Consider the following 24,010-nt stretch of genomic DNA (forward strand, 5'->3'; position numbering starts at 1 on the left):
AGTCCAATTTACAATTTTTAATACCTTGTTATCATCAAAACTCTTTAAGGTTCATTGTTAAACACATTTTGTTCCAACAATCTTCCCCTTTTTGATGATGACAAACAATAGTATTTAAAATTGGTCAATTGTTGTTAATCTAATTAACGAGTTGACTTTGGGGTTTCTGAGGTTTGTAAGCTCAGAGTCTGAGGTTTGTAAGCTCTAACGCCCCCTGAGTCTGATAGTCTTTAAGGTGAGGTTTGTAAGCTCCCCCTAAGTTCTATCCAGGTTAATTAAATTCATTTTTCGGACAATAATACCAGAGCTTAAAAAAATTGAAAGAATTGACTTATAGATAAGAAGAATGGTTCAATTAATTTTATTTGAAATTTGATACTCCCCCTTTTTGATACACCGTTTTAAGGTAAAACAAAAGGATAGAAATTTTCAAAATTTTCAAATATTATTAATGGGGCTCAGAGCCTTTAAATACTATCACATATACTCCCCCTTTTGTCATTAGCAAAAAGACATAAACAAAAAGAAGAGATGAGAAAAACGTAGGATTAAAGGTTCAGAGCATAATTCAAATTATTTTAAAGCATATTAACCATCTTAAAAAAATAATTAAATAAACAGAGCATAGCAAGCATTATTATCAAAGCAAATAACAACACACATGATATAAACAGTTAATGATATTCAGAAGCAAGAAGAATTCAGAAGCATATAATATCAGAAGCGAAAAGAACTGAATTAGAAGCAGAGATGATCATGGAATATTAAAAGCCTAAAGAGACAAAAATAAGCTAAAAGTGTGCAACTATGGGTTTGGCTTATTTCTCTAAAATCTTCTTCAGAAGCTCTTGAACATCAGCATACTTCTTGTCCATATCTTTTCTGTAGTTGTCCTCTCTGATATTGGCTTCTTGCATATCAGCTTCCAATTTTGATATCTTCAGCTTCTGCTCTAGTAGCTCTGTTTCAAGTCTTTCATTTTCTTCTTTGAGCTCCTTGTTTTCCTGAGCTAGAGCCAGGTCAGGTGCATCATTCTTCTCCAGGATCTCAGAAGGGATAATCAGATGCAAATCCTTAGGCATGAATTCACCAGGTTCTCTGCCTCTGATACTGAGTGGGTTCTTAACTCAAGTACCAAGAATTTCTACATCTCCAGTATTCTCTTCCATTCCATTCAACCAATCTTCCAGCTTCTGCTTGGCTTGCTCTTGAGCCTCAATGCAGGAATCATGCAGTGCTAAAATCATGTTGATGACCCTTTCCTTGATCCTTCTCCATTGCTTCTGATAGTTAACTTGATGACCCAAGTCATGTCTTCCTGCTATCAGTCTGAGAACTTCAGAAGCAATATCTTCCCACACATCTTGTAGCACTTGAGAATCCAGGAAAATGGTGGGAGGTGAAGGTTGTTTAGAGGGTTTTGGAGGGGCTAAGTGTACAATGGGTAGGTTTGATGATGATTGGTCATTTGTAGTTAAGGATTGGCTAGTTGATTGTTGGTCAGGAGTGGGGTCAACTACCATATCAGAGGCATGATCATCTTGATCATCCTCAGAGTCTGTGTCCATATCACATACACCAGTATGGTGGGTGATCTTGATGACTTGTACTGGTGAAGGAGTTATGGAAGCAGGGGTTGGCTCAGGAACAATGTGTTCAGGAGCAGCAGTTTCAGATACAGGTTCTAGTATAGATTCAGTATTGGTTGTTCAGGAACAATGTGTTCAGGAACGGTTTGTTTTGGAATTGATTGTCCAGGAACATAAGGTTCAGGAATGGTTGGGGGTGGAATAGATTGTTGAGGAGGTGAAGAGGTCTTTTCTGGTGAAGGTTTTTGTGGTTCAGGTATATGGTGTTGGGGGCTTTCTGAAATGATTTTCTCAGAAGCAACTGCTTCTGGAGCCATTTTAGAGGCTGTTTGTGGGCTTGCGTTAAAGCTAGTTTGGGGTAGTTCACCTAGATAATGGCTTTCTAGGTGATCTAAGAAGGAGGTGTCTTAAGAGGGAATAGAAGATGTGGTACAAGATGTGTGGGAAACTTGAGGTACCTTAGATAACATTGCTGAGTTATCTACTGCTTCTAAAGTAGGCTTTGGACTTGTAGAATCAGAAGTGTCAGCTTTTTTCTTGACTAACTCTTCAGTCTTATCAACAATTTCCCTTACTTCAGCCAACTTCTCAGCAACCAAGCCTTCATCCTTGTCTAAACCAGCTTCCTTGAGCTTAGCATCCCTATTCTTTTTGTTTTGAGCTTCCTTTCTCTTCCTATCAGCTAAGAACTGATCCCTTTGCTCTTTAGCTCTTTTCTCCATTTCAGGAGTGACTTCAAACATGGGAAGAACCTTAGATTCAGAAGCCTTCTTCTTTTTCTTCTTAGGCTCCATCTCTTCTTGTTCTAGCCTCTCAAGAGCTTCTTGCACCGTCTCCTTTTCAGCCTTACCCCTTTTTCTCTTAGCATCCTTCTGTTGCTTGGCTTCTTCAATAGTGGCTTCTGATATAGTAACTGCCTTGGCCTTCTTTCCTTTGACCTCAGCAGGAGCATCTTCCTCCTGAGGATTTACATCTGTCTCTAAGACATAAGCAGCCACTTTCTCAGTTAAGATTTCAGGATTACTTCCTTTAATGATGGAAGGGAAGTCCCTGATAATCTCAGAGCCTTCTGTAGTCATCTCCAACCACTCTTCATCTTGAGGGGCTTTCTTGAACAGATGCATGGAATGCAAGGTCTTGCTACTGATAGTTTTCTCAGCAGTTGAAGCCCTGAAGCATTTATCGGAAGCATCCCTTGTTCTCTTTAGTCTCTCCAGAACTCCTCCTTGGTGGAAGATTTCAGACAGCAATCTTGCATATGGCACTTGCTTCCTTCCTTTATTGAGGCCCTCATTTATAGCCCAACAAAGATGATCCATGACGTATCTTGGGAAATTGATCTTCTCAAAAGTAGACATGAAGTAGATTGCCAGCTTCTGTCGATTATTGGGTTGATCAGACCCACCTCCTCTCTGAAGGAAGCAGTCTGTGCAGAACTTCAACAACATTCTGTTGTGAATTTCCATTTCAGAAGTTTTGGCTTTTGGATTCCCACCCAGAAGCAAGTTACAAAAGCTTTTTAATAGGATATCCTTGGTCTTCACAATCTCTTGGAATCTTCCTGTAGCATCCACTCTGCATGCTTTTGCTATAACCTCCTCAGTGATGGTTACAGGAATACCCATCACATCAGACCTGATTTCCAAGCTACTGAAACAAGTAGGATTCATCTCCAACTTTGACTTACCCTTCTTCGACGCAGCTTGCAAGTTTACCTTTGTACCTTCCCCTTCGTAGACTTCAGCCCTAACCCAGAAGTCTTTAACCAAGTTCACATACGACGGCCCATTTAACATCTTGAAGTACTCAGACAGCTTCTGAGCATCAACCAAAGCCTTCATGTCCACATCATACTTCTTGAGTGAAGTAAAATCTACTGGCGATTCTATTTGAACGATCAGAGATTTTGAAGGGATGGACATAGTTCTTGGTTTGCTTATTGGACCAGATCCGGGTACTCTTTGTTGCAAACTTGAAGATGATTCTGGAATGCTTGAACTTGAGGTTGCCATTGATGAAGATTGAAGAAGATTTAGAGAATTTAGGGTTCTAAGGTTTTTGCGCTTACTTCGCAAGAGGTTTGAGAGCAAATGTGTTTGCTGTGAGTGAGTAGTGTGTGAATTGACAAAGTGTTAAAAGTAAAACGATTGCAATTCAAAAGAGACAAACAAACATAACATTAATGACAAAATTGGGGGCGCGTGAAAAGTACTTTCAAAGCTATTGAATCATCATTGCCCTTTTTAGTTATACACCAATACATACAGGCCACGTCAGAAGTTCTCAGAGTAACTACCAAGTTAGTGGGCCAGAAGTTACCACAAAAAGTAACTCCAAACGTTTCCACTAACTCTACTATTCAGAAGCATAAAATCCAGCTTCTGGACTTCAGATGCTGACGTCATCATCAGAAGCGAGTTTTCCTCAGAACCTCAATAAAGAGCTTCTGATGGACTACTGCTTCTGAACTAACTTCAGAACCTAAAATCCTATTCAGGAGCAAGCAAACATTTAATCAGACACAAAGTGCATGTTCAAATTTTTCTTTATAAAATCAAATCTTTCAACAGTTAAAGGCTTAGTAAATATATCAGCCCATTGATTCTCAGTATCAATGAATTGTATATCTAAAATTCCTTTTTGAACATAGTCTCTGATAAAATGGTGTTTGATTTCAATATGCTTAGCTCTTGAATGCAAAATTGGATTTTTAGACAAACAAATAGCAGCAGTATTATCACAATAAATGGGAATACTGTTAGCAGTTATCTGATAGTCTTCCAACTGATGTTTCATCCAAAGTAATTGTGTACAACAACTTGCGCTGAAATGTATTCTGCTTCTGCTGTAGACATAGCAATAGTTGTTTGTCTTTTGCTAGCCCAGGATATAAGATTATCACCCAGAAATTGACAATTGCCACTGGTTGACTTTCTTTCAATCCTATCACCAGCATAATCAGCATCACAGAATTCAATTAGCTTATAATCTAAGGACTTCCTATAAAGGAGTCCAAGATTAGTTGTTCCTTTCAAATACCTGAAGATTCTCTTGACAACAGTCATATGAGATTCTCTAGGATCTGATTGGAATCTTGCACACAAGCATACACTGACTAAAATATCTGGCCTAGATGCAGTGAGGTATAACAAAAAACCAATCATACCTCTGTACAGCTTCTGATCAACTTTAGCTCCTTCATCTTCTTTGCTTAAGGTGCACGTAGGATGCATTGGAGTGTTCATCACTTTACAATCTTCAAGCTTGAACTTCTTCAGAAGCTCCTTTGTATAGTTTGATTGATGAACATAGACTCCATCTTTGCATTGATTAATTTGAATGCCCAGGAAGAACTTCAGCTCTCCCATCATGCTCATTTCAAATTCATCCTGCATTAACTTAGAAAATTCCTTGCAAAGAGATGGATTAGTAGAACCAAATATTATATCATCAACATATATTTGCACAACAAGAATATCTTTCCCAAGGGTCCTTCTGAAGAGTGTTGTATCAACCTGTCCTCTTTTAAAATCATTTTTGATTAAGAAATTACTTAGTCTATCATACCAAGCTCTAGGAGCTTGTTTCAAGCCATATAGTGATTTCTTCAGTTTAAAAACGTGGTCAGGATATTTAATATCCTCAAATCCAGGAGGTTGCTTGACATACACTTCTTCTTCTATGACTCCATTAAGAAATGCACTCTTGACATCCATTTGATATAATATTATGCCATGATTAACTGCATAGGAAAGAAGTAACCTGATTGCTTCCAATCTTACAACTGAGCAAATGTTTCAGTGTAATCAATGCCTTCTTGTTGACTATACCCTTGTGCAACAAGTCTGGCTTTGTTTCTTGTTACTTCTCCTTGCTCATTCAGCTTGTTTCTGAATACCCATTTTGTTCCAATAATGTTCTTGTGCTGAGGTTTGGGTACCAGATCCCACATATCATTTCTTTGAAATTGATTCAACTCTTCTTGCATAGCTAAGATCCATCCATCATCTGAAAGTGCTTCATCAACTGTTGTAGGTTCAATCATTGAGATCAGTCCAATCATTGACTCTTCTTGTCTGAAGTATGATCTTGTTCTTCTTGGACTATCTTTGTTTCCAATGATTAGCTCATCAGGATGTGAAGACTTGTGCTTGAAAGTGTTTCTGGGAGGATCTTCTTGATGTGAGCCATCTTGTGCTTCATCAGAAGCAGTTTCATCTTGCGCTTCTGATGTGGGTTCAGCTTCTGGACTTTCTTCAGATTCAGCTATCTGATCAGGTTCTGGAGTAACTTCAGGAACCTGTATCTCTGCAACACTTTCACCTTGCTTTGAGGTTTTATCTTCAAGCTCTTTGTCATCAAATTTAACGTGCATAGATTCTTCAACACATAGTGTTTCTGAATTATACACTCTGTATGCCTTTGACCTTTCAGAGTAACCTAAGAAGATTCCTCTTTGGGCCTTGGCATCAAATTTCTTTAGGTAGAGCTTGTTATTTAGAATGTAACATGTACATCCAAATTGATGAAAGTAAGAGATATTGAGTTTTCTTCCTTTAAAGAGTTCATATGCTGTTTTCTCCAAAATAGGTCTAATATAGATCCTGTTTTGAACATAACATGCTGTATTCACTGCTTCTGCCCAAAAATGTTTAGCCAAATTGTTTTCATGGATCATGGTTCTGGCCATTTCTTGTAAAGTTCTATTCTTTCTCTCTACAACCCCATTTTGTTGTGGAGTTCTAGGAGAAGAGAATTCATGGATAATTCCATGTTTTTCACAAAAAGCTTCAAATGCTCATTTTCAAATTCTCCACCATGATCACTTCTGATTTTCAAAATCTTTGACTCTTTTTCAGTTTGAATTTGTGTGCAGAAGTTACTGAATACCTCATATGCATGATCCTTACTTTTCAGGAATTTCACCCAAGTCCATCTGCTGTAATCATCAACAATGACTAATCCATATTTACTTCCATACAAGAATGCAGTACTCACTGGTCCAAATAAATCAATATGGAGTAGTTCTAAGGGTCTTGAGGTTGAGGTCTTGAGGTTGAAACAATGTCTTTGGTTTTAAAAGATGACTTCACAATTTTCCCTCTCTGACATGCACCACATAGTGCATCTGAATGATAGTCAATGTCTGGTAGCCCTTTGACAAGTTGTAACTTACTAAGCTTAGAGATTAACCTCCAGTTAGCATGTCCCAACCTTCTGTGCCACATCCATTTCTTATCATTCACTGATAGAAGGCAAATCACCTTCTGATCAGCCAGTTCAGAAAAATTGATTTTATAGACATTATCAACTCTCTTTCCCTTGAACACAATGAATTTGTCTTCCTTGTTGATTACTGTACAGTTGGTTTTCTCAAAAAGCACATCATAACCATTATCACAAAATTGACTAATGCTCAAAAGGTTATGTTCAAGACCATCTACCAACCATACATTATTAATTGAGGTAGAGGAATTACCAATAGTTCATGTACCTATGATCTTGCCAGATTGGTTGCCTCCAAATTTCACACTTCCTCCTTCTTTCATTGTTAAGCTGAGGAATCTGGACTTCTCTCCTGTCATGTGTCTTGAGCAACCGTTGTCTAGGTACCATGATCTTTGCTTTGGTGCTGCTCTTAGACATACCTGCATCATTGACATTTTCAGATTTAGGTACCCATTTTCCTATGGGTCCTGAAAGGTTAGTACTTAAGGCTTTACTCTTCACTCCTTGTACCTTGTGCTGTGAGTTGGGTTGCTTCTGATTAACCATTACCTTTGGTTTTGGTACTTCAGAAGCAGTAACTGTCTTCTTCTGAAACTTAGACTTCAGAACCTCAGATTTTGGTTTCACCAGACTCTGAGGTACAGGTTCTGATCTTTTCAGGATCCTGATCTTTGAAGTCTTGGAATCAGATTTGATCATTGCCTTTGGCTTAGAGTTCTTTGGCTTTGAAGTAATCTTAGTCTTAGAACTAGAAGCTTCAGGTTCTGATTGAACAACAGTTTCCAACTCAACACCTTCAGGTACAAAAATTGTTTTCAGACCTTCCTTGATGCATTCACAACATGCTTTGAGACTGATTTCATTTGGTTTCCCTCCTGAAAAACCAATCCCTTTGCCATTGTTTCTGTAAATGCTATAAATCATAGAAGCCACTATGCTTCTGTCAATGCCAGATATGATAAAATCTTCAAGAGCAATTTCATGGTTGCTTAAAGGTTTCTCAGTACACTTTTCTTGTAGCTTCTGACATAAGAACCTGAGCTTGTCTTCGTATGTTTTACAAATGAAGTCAAAGCCCCTAAGTCCTTCTTCAGAAGCTTTCAGATCCAATAGAGTTGATTTTTGTTGTTTCATTAACTCAACATATTTTTCTTTTAAATCCTTCAACTCATTGGTTCTTACTTCAAAATGTGTAAGAAGTTCTTTAAGTGACTCAACAAGTTCATTTCTGGGAATTTTGGAATATACCTCGTTTTCATCTTCTGAGTCTGAATCTGATCCAGCTTCTGAAGTTACTGTTGCTACCAACCCAACAGCTATCTTTGCATCTTCATCAGCTTCCCCTTTATCAGATCCAGATTCACTTCCCAAATCATCCCAGGTTGCCATTAAACTCTGCTTGATCTGCTTCTTGAATTTGCTTGGTTTGAATGTAGACCTCTTTGACTTGTCCTTTGTCTTTTCTTTTTGAAGATCAGGGCATTCAGCAATGAAATGTCCAGGCTTCTTACAGTTGAAGCATCCCTTCTGATCTTCTTTTCTTGAGCTTCTGGAGTTGCTCCTCTTGGTTAGAAACTTTCTGTTCTTCTTGGCCGGATACTGAAGTCTGTTTGAGAGCATGGCCATTTCAGCAGCATCTGGTTCAGAATCTGAACTTGATTGTTCTTCCTCTTCAGATTCAACCACTTTGAGAGCTTTTGATGGCCTGCCTTTGGATGGAAGAGCTATTGATTTACTCTTCTTAGTAGACACATGTTCATTAAGACTTAACTCATGAACTTTGAGAGAACTAACAAGATCTTCGACACTTAAAGTGTTTAAATCTTTAGCTTCCTCAATGGCAGTCACCTTTGGTCTCCATCTTGCAGGCAAGCTTCTAAGTATCTTGCTCACATGGTCAGAAGCAACATAGCTCTTCTTTAGAATTTGTAGCCCAGAGACTAAGGTTTGAAACCTTGAGTACATCTCCTCAATAGTTTCATCATCCTTCATCTTGAATAACTCGTACTGATGTACAAGCATGAGAGCTTTAGCTTCTTTGACCTTCTTGCTGCCTTCGTAGTTTGAACAGAGAGAAGCAAACATAGCTTTAGTAGTGGATTTATCACTCATCTTCATGTACGCTGCTTTGGGTATGGCAGTGACAAGGGCTCCTCTGATAATATGATGCTTCTTGTAGAGTTTCTTCAGTTCTGGAGTATGTTTCTTTCTATCCACAGCAGCTCCTTCTTCATCAAGGACTAGGTCACCAATACCATCTTCTAGAATATCCCACATTTCTTCATCTAGGCTCATGATATAACTATAGAAGTTGGTTTTCCACCAAGAAAATTCTTCAGCATCTCCATTGAATTTTGGAATCTTTCCAACACTGGATTTCTTACTATCACTATAATCATGTGAGACATGTTTATAGCTAGTATCACCAGAACCAGTAGGAGGAAGAGTAGACATGTTTTTCTCAGATCTTTGACTGTTGCACGGTTAAGTGTTACACAACAGACCAAGGCTCTAGATACCAATTGAATGTGAGAAAAACGCAAGAAGGGGGGGTTGAATTGTGTTTTGGAAAATTCTTCGTTTCTCCTAAAAACTGAACACACTGGTCAGAAGCTAAGTGAAACAGCTTCTGAAGTGGTTATCAGAATCTAAATGCAGCGGAATAAAACAGAGAGAGAGAGAAGAAGAACGACACAAAGCAATTATACTGGTTCCTTCCACAAACCGGAAGTAGCCCAGTCCCCCTTGCAAGAGACTTCCTTTGCTCAAGAACACAATCAAGAGACTTCCCTGCTCAAGCACAACTGCAAGAGACTTTTAGCTAAACAAAATTACACAGAAAATTGTTTAGGGTTGAACACTTGATATACAATCAGAGTGCTCACAATACAAATCAGATATAGACTCAATTGACTTAAGAATTTCTAAGATATGACTTTGAGACACAGAAATTCTAAGTGAATGCAGAACAATTTCAGCAGAGGTTTGGCACTTGTAAAAATGTTGTGAGTCTTTCGTTCAGCATTACCAAAACTCTAAGTCTTCACTCCTTTATATAGAGGTGTGAAAGAGACGTTGTGAAATTGCCAGCACATCAAAGAGTCGTTGTTGAAGCTTGATCTTTCACCAATGATCTTTTGCCTGATTTGGTTGTTGTCCTATGAAGAACCAATTTGAAATCCATTCCTTATCCAAAGGAACATCTATGCAGGCGAAGCCGTATTCTGGAGCTGTTTTCTTGTCTTGTAGTGTGGACACAAAACAGAGTAGTGGAGAAGGTGGTTGTACAGTTAGTACAATAGTACAATGTCAACGCTTTCGTCCAAATCGCAAGCACATGCCTTCAAACACCTTTGAAATGACCGTTGCAATGTTCCACTAATTTTCTGCTATGTTTTCGAATCCAATAGACAGCTTTTGCAGTGTTGATTCTTCAATCTTTGAATCTTTTGCAAATCCAGTTGATCTTCAGCTTCTGGTGAAATGACTTCTGATGAGGCAGCTTCTGATGATGCAGCTTCTGATAACGCAGCTTTTGATAACGCAACTTCTGATGATGTGGCTTCTGGACCTCTTGTCTTCAGAAGCAGTAATCTTCAGGAGCACCATTTCTTCAGGAGCGCTTTACTCTCTTCAGGAGCAGCTTGACTTCAGGAGCGCTTTACTCTCTTCAGGAGCAGCTTGACTTCAGGAGCGCTTTCCGTCTTCAGGAGCGTATTGCCTTCAGAAGCGTCTAAGCTTCATTTTCTTTTGCTCTTTATTTGCTCATTCAGAACCAATTAATGATGTAACTTTTTAACTGTGGTCCTGTACACTTGAACAAATATTAGCTAGTCCAATTTACAATTTTTAATACCTTGTTATCATCAAAACTCTTTAAGGTTCATTGTTAAACACATTTTGTTCCAACATAACAGAGGTTGTTTCCAAAGGAAATCACCCCAACAAGCACCCACCTCCTCACTTAAAACACCAACCATCACCACACATTATCACCTCCACCACACTTCACCACCACCACACATCACCACCCCCACCACAATTGAATAACCTCCACCACCACTACATCACCACTTCGCATCACCACCACGATCACCATATCACTACGCCGCCAAACATCCTCACCAAGAAAACAAGCAACCACCCAAACATAAATCTAGAGGAAGACGAAATTCAACAACAAAACACGGGCAGCGACGCCGGTTTGAAGCGGAACCACAACCTAGACCATAAAAAGGCGGCCGCCTGTAACTAGGAGAATGCGTTCGTCGCCGTAGTAAAAGAGAACCAATGGTGGAACAAAAAAACGGCGGATCTAAACAGCACTTCCCGGATCCCGAAACCCTCCTCACACCACATCACCACCACCACACAACCTAAACAGCCTCCCAGGTAAACCACACCTATGCCAAAAAACCTCCCATTCCCTCACCACCAAACCTCCCTCCGAACCACCACCATTACCTCAACTCTACCACGGACACTGCCACCACCACCGCAGATCCACCACCACACAACCAAATCCACCACCCAATCAAACTCAAACCGCCATCAACCACCAATCAAAACGACGTCAACTGCACACAACACAACTGCTGCCACACAATCACTTTCACGCCAAAAACAACCTAAAAACAGCCCCAAAACAGCTCCTAAGCTGCACCCAGCCAAGCCACTATCTACCAAATAACAGAAAACAGCAGCAAAGACAAGGCACAACAGCTGCACCACCAACAAACTGCTCCCTTCAGGCACCAAAAAACCAACCGAACACACACCATAACCCACAAAAGTTCACCCCGAAACCACCAACAGGACACATCCTCCATCTAGATCGGTGGCAGATCGAGGCAACAAAGACAACTGGAAGCTGGAAATGGCAAAGAAAGATGCGAACAAAGCCAAAGCAAGAGGCGGGTGAGGAAAGGTGGTGCGGAGACACGGTCTCGTCGCACCACCGTCGCCGAAGATCTACATCAGATCAACCGGTTTTGGATGAAAGGGGAGGGGTAGAAGGTTTGGTTAGTCTAGAGAGAAGTCACAGGAAAAAATTTAGAGAGAGAATAGTACACTTTGAAGATATGATGGCAAATCACATTACGAAATAAATAGTTATTTGTCGCTATTTATATTTTAGAAAATATGATTTCATAAGAAAAGCACATCATTCATTGTTTATAAGAATCATAGTAATTTTTTTACATATTATCGTATAAAATAATCAAATTCTCTATTATGAGCGATAAAAATTAAAAAAAAAAATCACTTTTATTTCGTTTAGGCTTTTGATGAATAAGATTTAATCATTATAATTATAAATGATGAAAACTAATATTTATGTTCAAAAAACAACTCATTTACCTATAAAATTAAAAGTTTGGTGTATCGGTACACTCAAATATGTTGGATGTAAGGTAGAATCTGCCTAATTAATAAATCAATCGAAAAAATAATAATTATTAACAGAGGTCATATTTTTTTTGGCAAAGTCCATGCATGCGTGGCCATATTTTGCGTCAAATATGGCTACATTTGATAGAGACATTCTTTACTCAAAAGCACCAAAGGACAGATCGTTTGCGGCCAAAAATCATTGACAATGAAATTGCCTATATTTTCTAATCTTTTTTCTTTTTTGAAGGTAATATTTTCTAGTTTCTACGTGAATCTTTTGTTTTAATAGCTTGATTTTATTGTACTAGCTAGAAGAACGTGATTATGCTTTACTCAAAAACTTGATTTTGATTATGTATTTGTTTTTATAATCACTATTAGGCAAAAGATGAAAGGGTGACATTCACCAAAGACAGTGAAGAGATCGTTTATTCCGCAAAAGATTGCTGTTATTGTTTCCAACCCTTAACTATTCCCGTCTTTCAGGTATGTATGTATGTGTGTGTGTGTGTCTATATATATATATATATATATATATATATATATATATATATATATATATATATATATATATATATATATATATATATATATATATATATATATATATATATATATATATATATATATATATATATATATATATATATAGACACATCTTTCATAAGATATTTTCTATATCTGAGAAGAGTTAATTTTTTATCATATATGCAATATGTTTCTTCTCATTAAATTCGATACTTTTTCTAGTATATTTCAAGATTGTATTCAATAGTGCCTGCAATACACTTCTATAGTGATAAGAGAAACCCCGTTGTGTTGTGTTGCATTGCGTTTTGTTTCGTTTTTTGAGCAGCACAGCTAGAGATCCACCAGTTTAGGACTCGTAACATACACAGTCACGTCCTGAATGGACAGTTGGAGGGTGACTCCAGTTGCCGATAAACTCTGATACTGTTCAAGAACTATTTATTTGCTTCAGATTGGGTTTGAGTATTAGTAACAATGCACTTAGATAAATAATTATGAATGTCTTTAATTTTGTACATCCTTCTATTTTTCAGACTTTATACGTGTATGGTATGAACTTTGTTGTGTATATTTCCGTAGCATTTTGGGTGCCAGCTGTAGTCTGTCATTTGAGTACATAGATTTTGAGCAGAATAAACTTAGAATGACTACCTTTATGTTGTTTATACTTTTGATTGCATAAGTTGCTGACAAGCCTTACAAAAATATGTCTTATCATATTTTATGGTATTCTAGCAATTAGTTTGAAGTCTAATCTGATGATTTACTTTTTTTGTTGCAATATAGTGTGATAATGGTCATATTGTTTGCTCTATCTGCTGCCCTAAACTTCGGAACAAGTGTCACAAGTGCTCATTGTCCATTAGCTCAAAACGTTGTAAAGCCTTTGAGAATCTATTGCAGTCTATCGAAGTGTCATGTCCGAATAGAAAATATGGTTGCAAGCATGAAGAAAAATGCATCTATAAGCCATGTTACTGTCCCTTTTCAGGTTGTGGCTTTGTTGCAAATAATACTGTGTTGTCTAATCATTTGAGGTTTGAACACAGAGATTTTCGAATCAAATTTTGTTATGGTAAATCATTCGTGGTCTCCTTAAAGTCTAATGATGAAACCATTGTTCTTTATGAGGAAAACGATTGGAAACAATTTATTCTCAATAATAGTACTACGCATTTAGGAAATGCAATCAATATTTGCAACTTTGATCAAAATGCTGGTTGGTTTGAGTATCGGTATGATATATTGGCTACGTCTCAGAAATGCAAACTGAAATTACACTCTATTGTGAAGAGTGTCCAACGGGTTACTTTAGAAAATCTTTCATCAGAGCTCATTGTGATTCCATCTGGTTCTTCTAGTCTTCTCAAGCTAGAAATTTGCATAACTTGCGTAACCTTCACGGTACCTCCCATATCCTTCTATTTGCGTTGGTTATTTGAAACACCCCTACTAGAAAATTACCTAGGATATCTAGCATGAGTGTTAAACTTGGCGTCGGGTACATTAAAATTACAATAAATAAATACTCTCTGAACAAATCATAGAATTTCTCACCTGTTACCTCAGAAATAGTACCACTGACATGTACGTTATATGATCCAGCTATGTCTGCTTCTTCATCACGAGTCATCCTATCGTATAATGACTTGTACATCTGAAATACATAAAAGGGATTTGGGTGAGACAAGATGTCTCAGTGAGTTCCATCTATCCTAGGTTGTAGGCAACCTCGGGGAACCTAGGATCGCCATATATTTCTAAACTTAACCCATTTTGGGTTTATACAATTTCATTATGCATAACTGAGCGGTCAAGGGATAACTAAAATCGCTGTTTGAAATACTATTTTGATCATATAATAAATATAGTCATACTCATAACTTTAATCATAAACATAATCATCATAATCCATAATAATCATAAACATATCTCCAATATATCGTATTCTGGTATAGCTTATACTTTGACATACTTATCTGGGTATGTCTCTGATCCTTTTCTGAAAACAACTAATTTCGGCTAGCTAAGCCGGAGTTCCATAACTAAAATTTCTCAATTTCCATCGTTTGGTAAAAAGGCCCATGAACTATTACTTCGTAGCCAATTTATTCTAAACATAACTTTCATGTTAATATGCGGATACTATGTTAGTATTCATGTTGGAGCGTCCTTAGAATTTTTCCTTGGTTCCATAATTGAATTTTTCTTTTATATCATTAATTACACATTTCAATATGTGTGTATATACCACATTATCTCTTTGTTGTGGCGAACGGAATGTACCACATTATCTCTTCGTTGTGGCGAACGGAATGTACCACATTATCTCTTCGTTGTGGTGAACGGAATATACCACATTATCTCTTCGTTGTGGCGAACGGAAATATACCACATTATCTCTTCGTTGTGGTGAACGGAATATACCACATTATCTCTTCGTTGTGGTGAACGGAATATACCACATTATCTCTTCTTTGCAGCAAACGGAGTTTTTCTTAATATTCTCATTTTTTTTTCTTTTTCTTTCTTTCTTTCTTTCTTTCTTTCTTTTTCTATGAGCATGTTACTCATTTCAATTTTTCTCGTCATTTCAATTTTCTTTCAAATCATTACTATAATTATATAAATCATTCGCGTTGATAGAATTTCCCTCCAACATTTATATTAGCATCATATACTAACATCAATTAATTATGCACAATTAACATTACTATCAAATCACTTATTCTTAAAATCATCACTTATAAATAATATAAACAATCCTCTTACAATTATCACTTATAAATAATATAAGCAATCCTCTAGGTTATCAAACGTGGGAAAACCTCGATAACCTAAACTAACCGACTTGTGAACATAAATGATCGTTACATTAGAACAATCACTGACAAGTTAGTTACCTCAACATTAATAGGTAAGGTGAAGATATATTAACTCCGATAGACGGTGCCCCGTTTACCCCTTCTTACACGTTCCGTCGTAGACGGAGAATCCACCTAGCTAGGATGAATCCTAATTTTCTCACTCAACTTATCAGTTATCTAAATATTTATGAGACATTTACATACTACGAACAAGAATGTCAAATTTCACATCGAATTCACCTTTAGATCAACCATCATCCTTTCATGTAACTTTCATCATTTAAGATCTCTTAGAAAAAGCATAGAACATGAAAGTATACATTGATTATAAAAAACAGAATTTTCTGCTAAATCATCTGTCATTCAAAGCCACAAAAGACATATAAATTGAAGTTATAAATTTTTGTAAACTTTTCTGTACATGACCAACACACACACGAAGACAATGCATTTGGTCCCATATCCAAATTCAAGGTAATCAATTTCAGAAAAATCTAACACTGAAACTGATCTGCAGAAATCAATTCCAGCACAGCAGTCCATAAAACCTATGATTGAATCATTCATATCAAATCAAACATTTATGATTATTTTACTGTATGCAGCCAGCTTATAATTTCAACTTATGCAATTGGTCCCGTCTAAAAATTCAAAATCAATAAATTATTAAAAATCCTGCACTGAAGCTATTTTCTGCAGTAATTTTTCATTAACATCTGAAACTTGTAACTTAATTTTCTCCATCATAACATAATTGAATCAATCCATTCCAAAGCCTATTTCGTGTTAAATTTTGTCTGCTTTCAAATGGTCCAAGTCCCACTGCAAAATGACGTACGTACAGAGAGATATAACATAAACATTCCAGCAACAATAGTGCAGACTTTCAATTTCAGCAACTGAACTTCTAACTCAATTTTCTCAGCCATATCATAACGAAATTAAAGTTTTCTAAAGCCCACTTCATGTTAAATTCTGTCTATTTTCCAATGGTACAATTCTCACTCAAAAATGATTCCTTTACACGTACTTACGACAGTTTTTCCGACAGCAGGTTTATACGAATTTTAGCCAATTATTCATAAAACTCAACCGTAACCAATCTAACAATAGCATTCAATTTCGACAGCAACACCAATTCAAAATACCACAACTGTACATTTTAAGGTTATTAAATTACTATCCCCTTAAGCTATCATCAATATCAAATTCACCTCTATATATTACAATTTCAAACCTAGAAAAGGAACTCACCTTGTAAATTGTGGATGAACTACCATTGATGAACATAAGCTCCAATTCTTTAAAATTCTCTATCAATTCTTCTTGTCCTTGCAGCTCCAAACATACATGTCATACCATTCCTCTATACCCACTTCAATTTCTTGCCAAGAACCAAGCTTTTGCCTCAAAACCACAAACACATAACATAACTACCAATTTAACAAATTTCCAAGCCAAGAGAACAAGAGAAAGGATGGGTCACGTGGCATAGAGGGAATAATAAGGGGATTCAAAGCTTGCTGAAGGTTCCTAGTGTGTTGAGGAACAAGAATGATCACTTGCATATTGATTTTTAAAAGGATTAAGGTTGGATTTTGGTGGTTTATTGAGAATGAGGGAGTGAGCCGAGAGGAAGGAAGAGATAAGGGAAAGAGCTTTTCCACAAAGTGAGAGGAAGTGTGTGGAAGGATAGAGAAAAATGTGGACTTTTCCACTTAAAAAAAATCTCAAGACCCAAATTGCCAAAATACCCTCCAAGGGAAAAGACACATTTACCCTCCATTACTTGTTACCATATAATTTCTCAATAACTAATTAACCCTTTAGAAATTATTTCGGTCTTGACATGCTCAACTGATACATCAGTCTATTTATAATTTCGCGGGATATTACAATCTATCCCCCTTAAAGAAATTTCGTCCTCGAAATTTAGCGATTTACTTGCTAATAAGCACAAATAATTTATCCAACTTTCAACTTTAGATTCCAGCATACGTCTGTTACGAACTGATTACCAGCCACCATTGGCGTTGAATACTTCCTTAAGAGAATTCATTATAAACTTCACATCATGCCTTACCTTCTTCGTACACTTCATTCCTCCAAGGTCCTATTCAGCTCTCAGACATTTGTTCTAAATGTCATATACTAGTTTGAGTTGATCAGGCTCAGCTAGACATGACATTTGGAATAAATATCTGGAACCCAATAGTCCTACTGCATTTTATTGCATTCTAATGACCCAATGCACGATCTGAATCGACCTGCTCTGATACCAAAATGAAACACCCCTACTAGAAAATTACCTAGGATATCTAGCATGAGTGTTAAACTTGGCGTCGGGTACATTAAAATTACAATAAATAAATACTCTCTGAACAAATCATAGAATTTCTCACCTGTTACCTTAGAAATAGTACCACTGACATGTACGTTATATGATCCAGCTATGTCTGCTTCTTCATCACGAGTCATCCTATCGTATAATGACTTGTACATCTGAAATACATAAAAGGGATTTGGGTGAGACAAGATGTCTCAGTGAGTTCCATCTATCCTAGGTTGTAGGCAACCTCGGGGAACCTAGGATCGCCATATATTTCTAAACTTAACCCATTTTGGGTTTATACAATTTCATTATGCATAACTGAGCGATCAAGGGATAACTAAAATCGCTGTTTGAAATACTATTTTGATCATATAATAAATATAGTCATACTCATAACTTTAATCATAAACATAATCATCATAATCCATAATAATCATAAACATATCTCCAATATATCGTATTCTGGTATAGCTTATACTTTGACATACTTATCTGGGTATGTCTCTGATCCTTTTCTGAAAACAACTAATTTCGGCTAGCTAAGCCGGAGTTCCATAACTAAAATTTCTCAATTTCCATCGTTTGGTAAAAAGGCCCATGAACTATTACTTCGTAGCCAATTTATTCTAAACATAACTTTCATGTTAATATGCGGATACTATGTTAGTATTCATGTTGGAGCGTCCTTAGAATTTTTCCTTGGTTCCATAATTGAATTTTTCTTTTATATCATTAATTACACATTTCAATATGTGTGTATATACCACATTATCTCTTCGTTGTGGCGAACGGAATGTACCACATTATCTCTTCGTTGTGGCGAACGGAATGTACCACATTATCTCTTCGTTGTGGTGAACGGAATATACCACATTATCTCTTCGTTGTGGCGAACGGAAATATACCACATTATCTCTTCGTTGTGGTGAACGGAATATACCACATTATCTCTTCGTTGTGGTGAACGGAATATACCACATTATCTCTTCGTTGCAGCAAACGGAGTTTTTCTTAATATTCTCATTTTTTTTTCTTTTTCTTTCTTTCTTTCTTTCTTTCTTTTTCTATAAGCATGTTACTCATTTCAATTTTTCTCGTCATTTCAATTTTCTTTCAAATCATTACTATAATTATATAAATCATTCGCGTTGATAGAATTTCCCTCCAACATTTATATTAGCATCATATACTAACATCAATTAATTATGCACAATTAACATTACTATCAAATCACTTATTCTTAAAATCATCACTTATAAATAATATAAACAATCCTCTTACAATTATCACTTATAAATAATATAAGCAATCCTCTAGGTTATCAAACGTGGGAAAACCTCGATAACCTAAACTAACCGACTTGTGAACATAAATGATCGTTACATTAGAACAATCACTGACAAGTTAGTTACCTCAACATTAATAGGTAAGGTGAAGATATATCAACTCCGATAGACGGTGCCCCGTTTACCCCTTCTTACACGTTCCGTCGTAGACGGAGAATCCACCTAGCTAGGATGAATCCTAATTTTCTCACTCAACTTATCAGTTATCTAAATATTTATGAGACATTTACATACTACGAACAAGAATGTCAAATTTCACATCGAATTCACCTTTAGATCAACCATCATCCTTTCATGTAACTTTCATCATTTAAGATCTCTTAGAAAAAGCATAGAACATGAAAGTATACATTGATTATAAAAAACAGAATTTTCTGCTAAATCATCTGTCATTCAAAGCCACAAAAGACATATAAATTGAAGTTATAAATTTTTGTAAACTTTTCTGTACATGACCAACACACACACGAAGACAATGCATTTGGTCCCATATCCAAATTCAAGGTAATCAATTTCAGAAAAATCTAACACTGAAACTGATCTGCAGAAATCAATTCCAGCACAGCAGTCCATAAAACCTATGATTGAATCATTCATATCAAATCAAACATTTATGATTATTTTACTGTATGCAGCCAGCTTATAATTTCAACTTATGCAATTGGTCCCGTCTAAAAATTCAAAATCAATAAATTATTAAAAATCCTGCACTGAAGCTATTTTCTGCAGTAATTTTTCATTAACATCTGAAACTTGTAACTTAATTTTCTCCATCATAACATAATTGAATCAATCCATTCCAAAGCCTATTTCGTGTTAAATTTTGTCTGCTTTCAAATGGTCCAAGTCCCACTGCAAAATGACGTACGTACAGAGAGATATAACATAAACATTCCAGCAACAATAGTGCAGACTTTCAATTTCAGCAACTGAACTTCTAACTCAATTTTCTCAGCCATATCATAACGAAATTAAAGTTTTCTAAAGCCCACTTCATGTTAAATTCTGTCTATTTTCCAATGGTACAATTCTCACTCAAAAATGATTCCTTTACACGTACTTACGACAGTTTTTCCGACAGCAGGTTTATACGAATTTTAGCCAATTATTCATAAAACTCAACCGTAACCAATCTAACAATAGCATTCAATTTCGACAGCAACACCAATTCAAAATACCACAACAACTGTACATTTTAAGGTTATTAAATTACTATCCCCTTAAGCTATCATCAATATCAAATTCACCTCTATATATTACAATTTCAAACCTAGAAAATGAACTCACCTTGTAAATTGTGGATGAACTACCATTGATGAACATAAGCTCCAATTCTTTAAAATTCTCTATCAATTCTTCTTGTCCTTGCAGCTCCAAACATACATGTCATACCATTCCTCTATACCCACTTCAATTTCTTGCCAAGAACCAAGCTTTTGCCTCAAAACCACAAACACATAACAAAACTACCAATTTAACAAATTTCCAAGCCAAGAGAACAAGAGAAAGGATGGGTCACGTGGCATAGAGGGAATAATAAGGGGATTCAAAGCTTGCTGAAGGTTCCTAGTGTGTTGAGGAACAAGAATGATCACTTGCATATTGATTTTTAAAAGGATTAAGGTTGGATTTTGGTGGTTTATTGAGAATGAGGGAGTGAGCCGAGAGGAAGGAAGAGATAAGGGAAAGAGCTTTTCCACAAAGTGAGAGGAAGTGTGTGGAAGGAATAAGGATAGAGAAAAATGTGGACTTTTCCACTTAAAAAAAATCTCAAGACCCAAATTGCCAAAATACCCTCCAAGGGAAAAGACACATTTACCCTCCATTACTTGTTACCATATAATTTCTCAATAACTAATTAACCCTTTAGAAATTATTTCGGTCTTGACATGCTCAACTGATACATCAGTCTATTTATAATTTCGCGGGATATTACATTATTTTCCTATTAAAGACTTATTATTTTATCTTATTTTTTGATCAATTCTTGAAATATCAGTCTTAAATTTTCTTTTATTGATATAATGGCAATTGTGGAGCAGATGGAAGTCTGGGTTAAAGGCCTGGATGGAGAGATGATGACCATTAAGATTAATAGTTCAGACGACGTAGTCAATTTGAAAGAGAAGATTATTTACAAGACTGCCATCCCAGTGCACGACCAACGTCTGATCTTTTCTGGTAAACAACTAGAGGACGACCGGACCCTTGCCGATTATAACATCCAAGATAAGACAACCATCCATCTCCTCCTCCGCCTCCTTGGGGACTAGAAGACCACCACACCATCGCTGATTACTACATCAAAGAGCAGACAATTGTGCACCTCATCGTTTGCCGCCGTTGGTGACCCTTATCATGAATACAATCACTCTACAAGTAGAGAAATCATTAGTTATTGATAACATAGAGTCTTTGTCGAAGATTTGACTGTTGTTCTTCTTTGGTTTGTCTGATTTTTTACAATTGAGGAAACACATTTACTTTTTAAATATTGCTGAAATCGTTCAGTAATTCTGACATAGAGTGGCTCCTGCTCTATAGTCTGATTGAAACATAATTGCAGCACCAAAACATCATTTGATCGATATGAATCAAGTAACTTGAATCCATTCTCTGATTCCCTGTGTATGAAATAAAAGTAGTGAATTGCAAGAGTATGTATGGTTGCAAAGTTGGATATATAAAAGGATTTGGAGGCCCTAAGCAGTTTGCCATTGAGTCATCTAGTGCTGCTGCTGCATAGGAGACTGAAACATCAAAACTAGAAAAACTTTCAGCGTCGATCATGCATATGCCATGAGTGATAAACTAATACACTCTTCATTTTTTCCCTGAAAAGAATTATGTCCCTTGAAGTCCTAAATTTACAATGTAAATCATATTTTTAAACCATCAACAAAAACTCAGACACAATGAACCAATGATGCCACAACGTGATTTCTATAATTGGTACCGACTCAAATTTAATAATTAATTAATGTATGACTATGAGTAGAGGTATATTGATATGATGTTTCAGCACTATATTTGTTTTGTTTATATTTAAATTCATTGTCTTAATTTAACATTTAAAATTTGATTGAAACATTTAAGAGTAAATAAACTGAATATAGGATAATGGCATCTTGTCATTTGAGAGTAATAGGGCCTTATGGGGGTTCTTTCCCATTTTCCAGCAACAGGATACATATTCTATCAGATAATTTATGAAGCCATGAAATGTTGGTGCTAGGCGGAGTTGTTTGCGTCTATCACCATCCTTTTACAATGATTGTTGGGCTCCGTTCTCCGACAACTGTGAACACTACTTGGACAATGAAAACATAGATCAATACTATCTTCCAAACCTTCATCACACAACGTGCAATTAGTAGCAGAATCAACTCCACGATATTGTAACTGTAGTCTACTTGGAAGACAATTGTGACTAGAAGTTTTTCATCTTTGATGGAACCTTTTTGCACAAAATAAGATACCATCTCCCTGCAACTTAAAAGTGAGAAGCATCAACAAAGTCACCGCAACTAGTGCCTTCATCGAGTAGGGGTTTAGTACTCCAAATGCTTTCCACACATAACTGGAGTTAATTGAAGTCTAGCATCAAATAATAAACTCGAAACATATTTAGCTTTGAATAAACGAGCACTGAAAATGACCTTTTTTTTGCCAAAAATATTAATAATATTGTTTTGTACCAAAAATTCCGTGTACATTTATAATACGATTTTTTTTAGAATACAAAAGGGCCTAAGCCTAAAAGAAGACAATAATGTCTAATCAAACGAGGTGTTGTCACACCAGCATAATCAACTAAAAGATATAAACTAATCTGTACGGGACACCGTTCGTAGATGATTAAAGAGAAGCCACCATCACATGCCAAATTCACTAGAGCATTTGCACAAGAATTTGCTTCTCTAAAGGTATGACAAATTCAAACCTCCCAATTTAACTCCAAATTTTCTTCTAATATTGATTTACAAACTCCACCCAATAACAGACCCATGGTTACCAAACTCAAGATTAGACCCCACTACTCTTGAATCTACAGGAAACTCCAATTTATGAAAGCCACACTCTCTAGCTATCTTCAAACCATAAAAAATTCCCCATAACTCTGCTACAAATGCACTGCACACTCCCAGACACTTTGAAAATCCACATATATCCACTCACCTGTATCATTACGCAAAATTCATCCTTAACCATACACACTATTAACTCTAGTAGCTCCACCTGTATTTAGTTGAATCCATCCCATCGTTAGAGGTTGCCACCCAAGGTTCTCCATTACCGACATGCAATTATCCATCACTTGTTGCTTGTTGTAAACTGAATCATATAGGTGTACTCTTTTGCTAATTTCCATCCACGGTTTAACGGGCAACAAAAAAGTCTCTTCTTGAACCATTTTGTTTCTTCAATTCCACATTGTGTGACAAGTTGTTGCCCAAAAATTTGCGTAAGTCGCAGTACCTTGCAGCCCCAACTCTACGCTCATATTAATATTAATCCATTCCTCCAAGTTTGCTGCAAAAAACCCGCTCCGGTTCGAGACTCATACTGTATTCATCCAAATGGCCATTGCTAATGGACAATCTCTCAAAACATGTAATGTGGTCTCGAGCTCATCCCCACAGTGGTAACACAATGGTGACCCTAGATGTATCTTGGCAAGCCGGACATTAGTTAATAACCTGTCGTGTTGAAGGATCCATA

The 24,010-nt window shown here is 36.5% G+C and overlaps 2 protein-coding genes and 1 long non-coding RNA gene across 3 annotated transcripts in view; 2 read left to right on the forward strand and 1 right to left on the reverse strand.

Annotated features, from left to right (window-relative positions):
* LOC146923664 (polyubiquitin-like) overlaps nucleotides 1–21,948 on the forward strand; it is a 97,347-nt gene extending 75,399 nt beyond the window's left edge. Inside the window, exons 8-9 of the mRNA XM_085708815.1 lie at nucleotides 11,746–11,766; nucleotides 21,331–21,948. Coding sequence (XP_085564941.1) covers nucleotides 11,746–11,766; nucleotides 21,331–21,561 — 252 coding nt within the window. The 3' untranslated portion in view covers nucleotides 21,562–21,948. The remainder of the gene's footprint in view (nucleotides 1–11,745; nucleotides 11,767–21,330) is intronic.
* Nucleotides 12,418–14,314, forward strand: LOC146923669 (E3 ubiquitin-protein ligase SINA-like 10). Its single transcript, XM_085710522.1, has 3 exons — nucleotides 12,418–12,459; nucleotides 12,594–12,698; nucleotides 13,530–14,314. The coding sequence occupies exons 1-3, from the start codon at nucleotides 12,418–12,420 to the stop codon at nucleotides 14,223–14,225; spliced, it is 843 nt and encodes a 280-aa protein (XP_085566648.1). The 3' UTR covers nucleotides 14,226–14,314.
* On the reverse strand, nucleotides 15,341–21,002 carry LOC146923670 (uncharacterized). Its single transcript, XR_015009844.1, has 2 exons — nucleotides 20,576–21,002; nucleotides 15,341–18,112 (listed from the first exon to the last, which is right to left on the reverse strand). It is a non-coding gene; the product is annotated as an uncharacterized LOC146923670 (long non-coding RNA).
* Nucleotides 21,949–24,010: the final 2,062 nt, after the last annotated feature.

Source organism: Medicago sativa, chromosome 5 (genome assembly GCF_051527215.1).
Source record: "Medicago sativa cultivar Bolivia chromosome 5, Bolivia_mono, whole genome shotgun sequence".
In the NCBI taxonomy this organism is placed as follows: domain Eukaryota; kingdom Viridiplantae; phylum Streptophyta; class Magnoliopsida; order Fabales; family Fabaceae; genus Medicago; species Medicago sativa.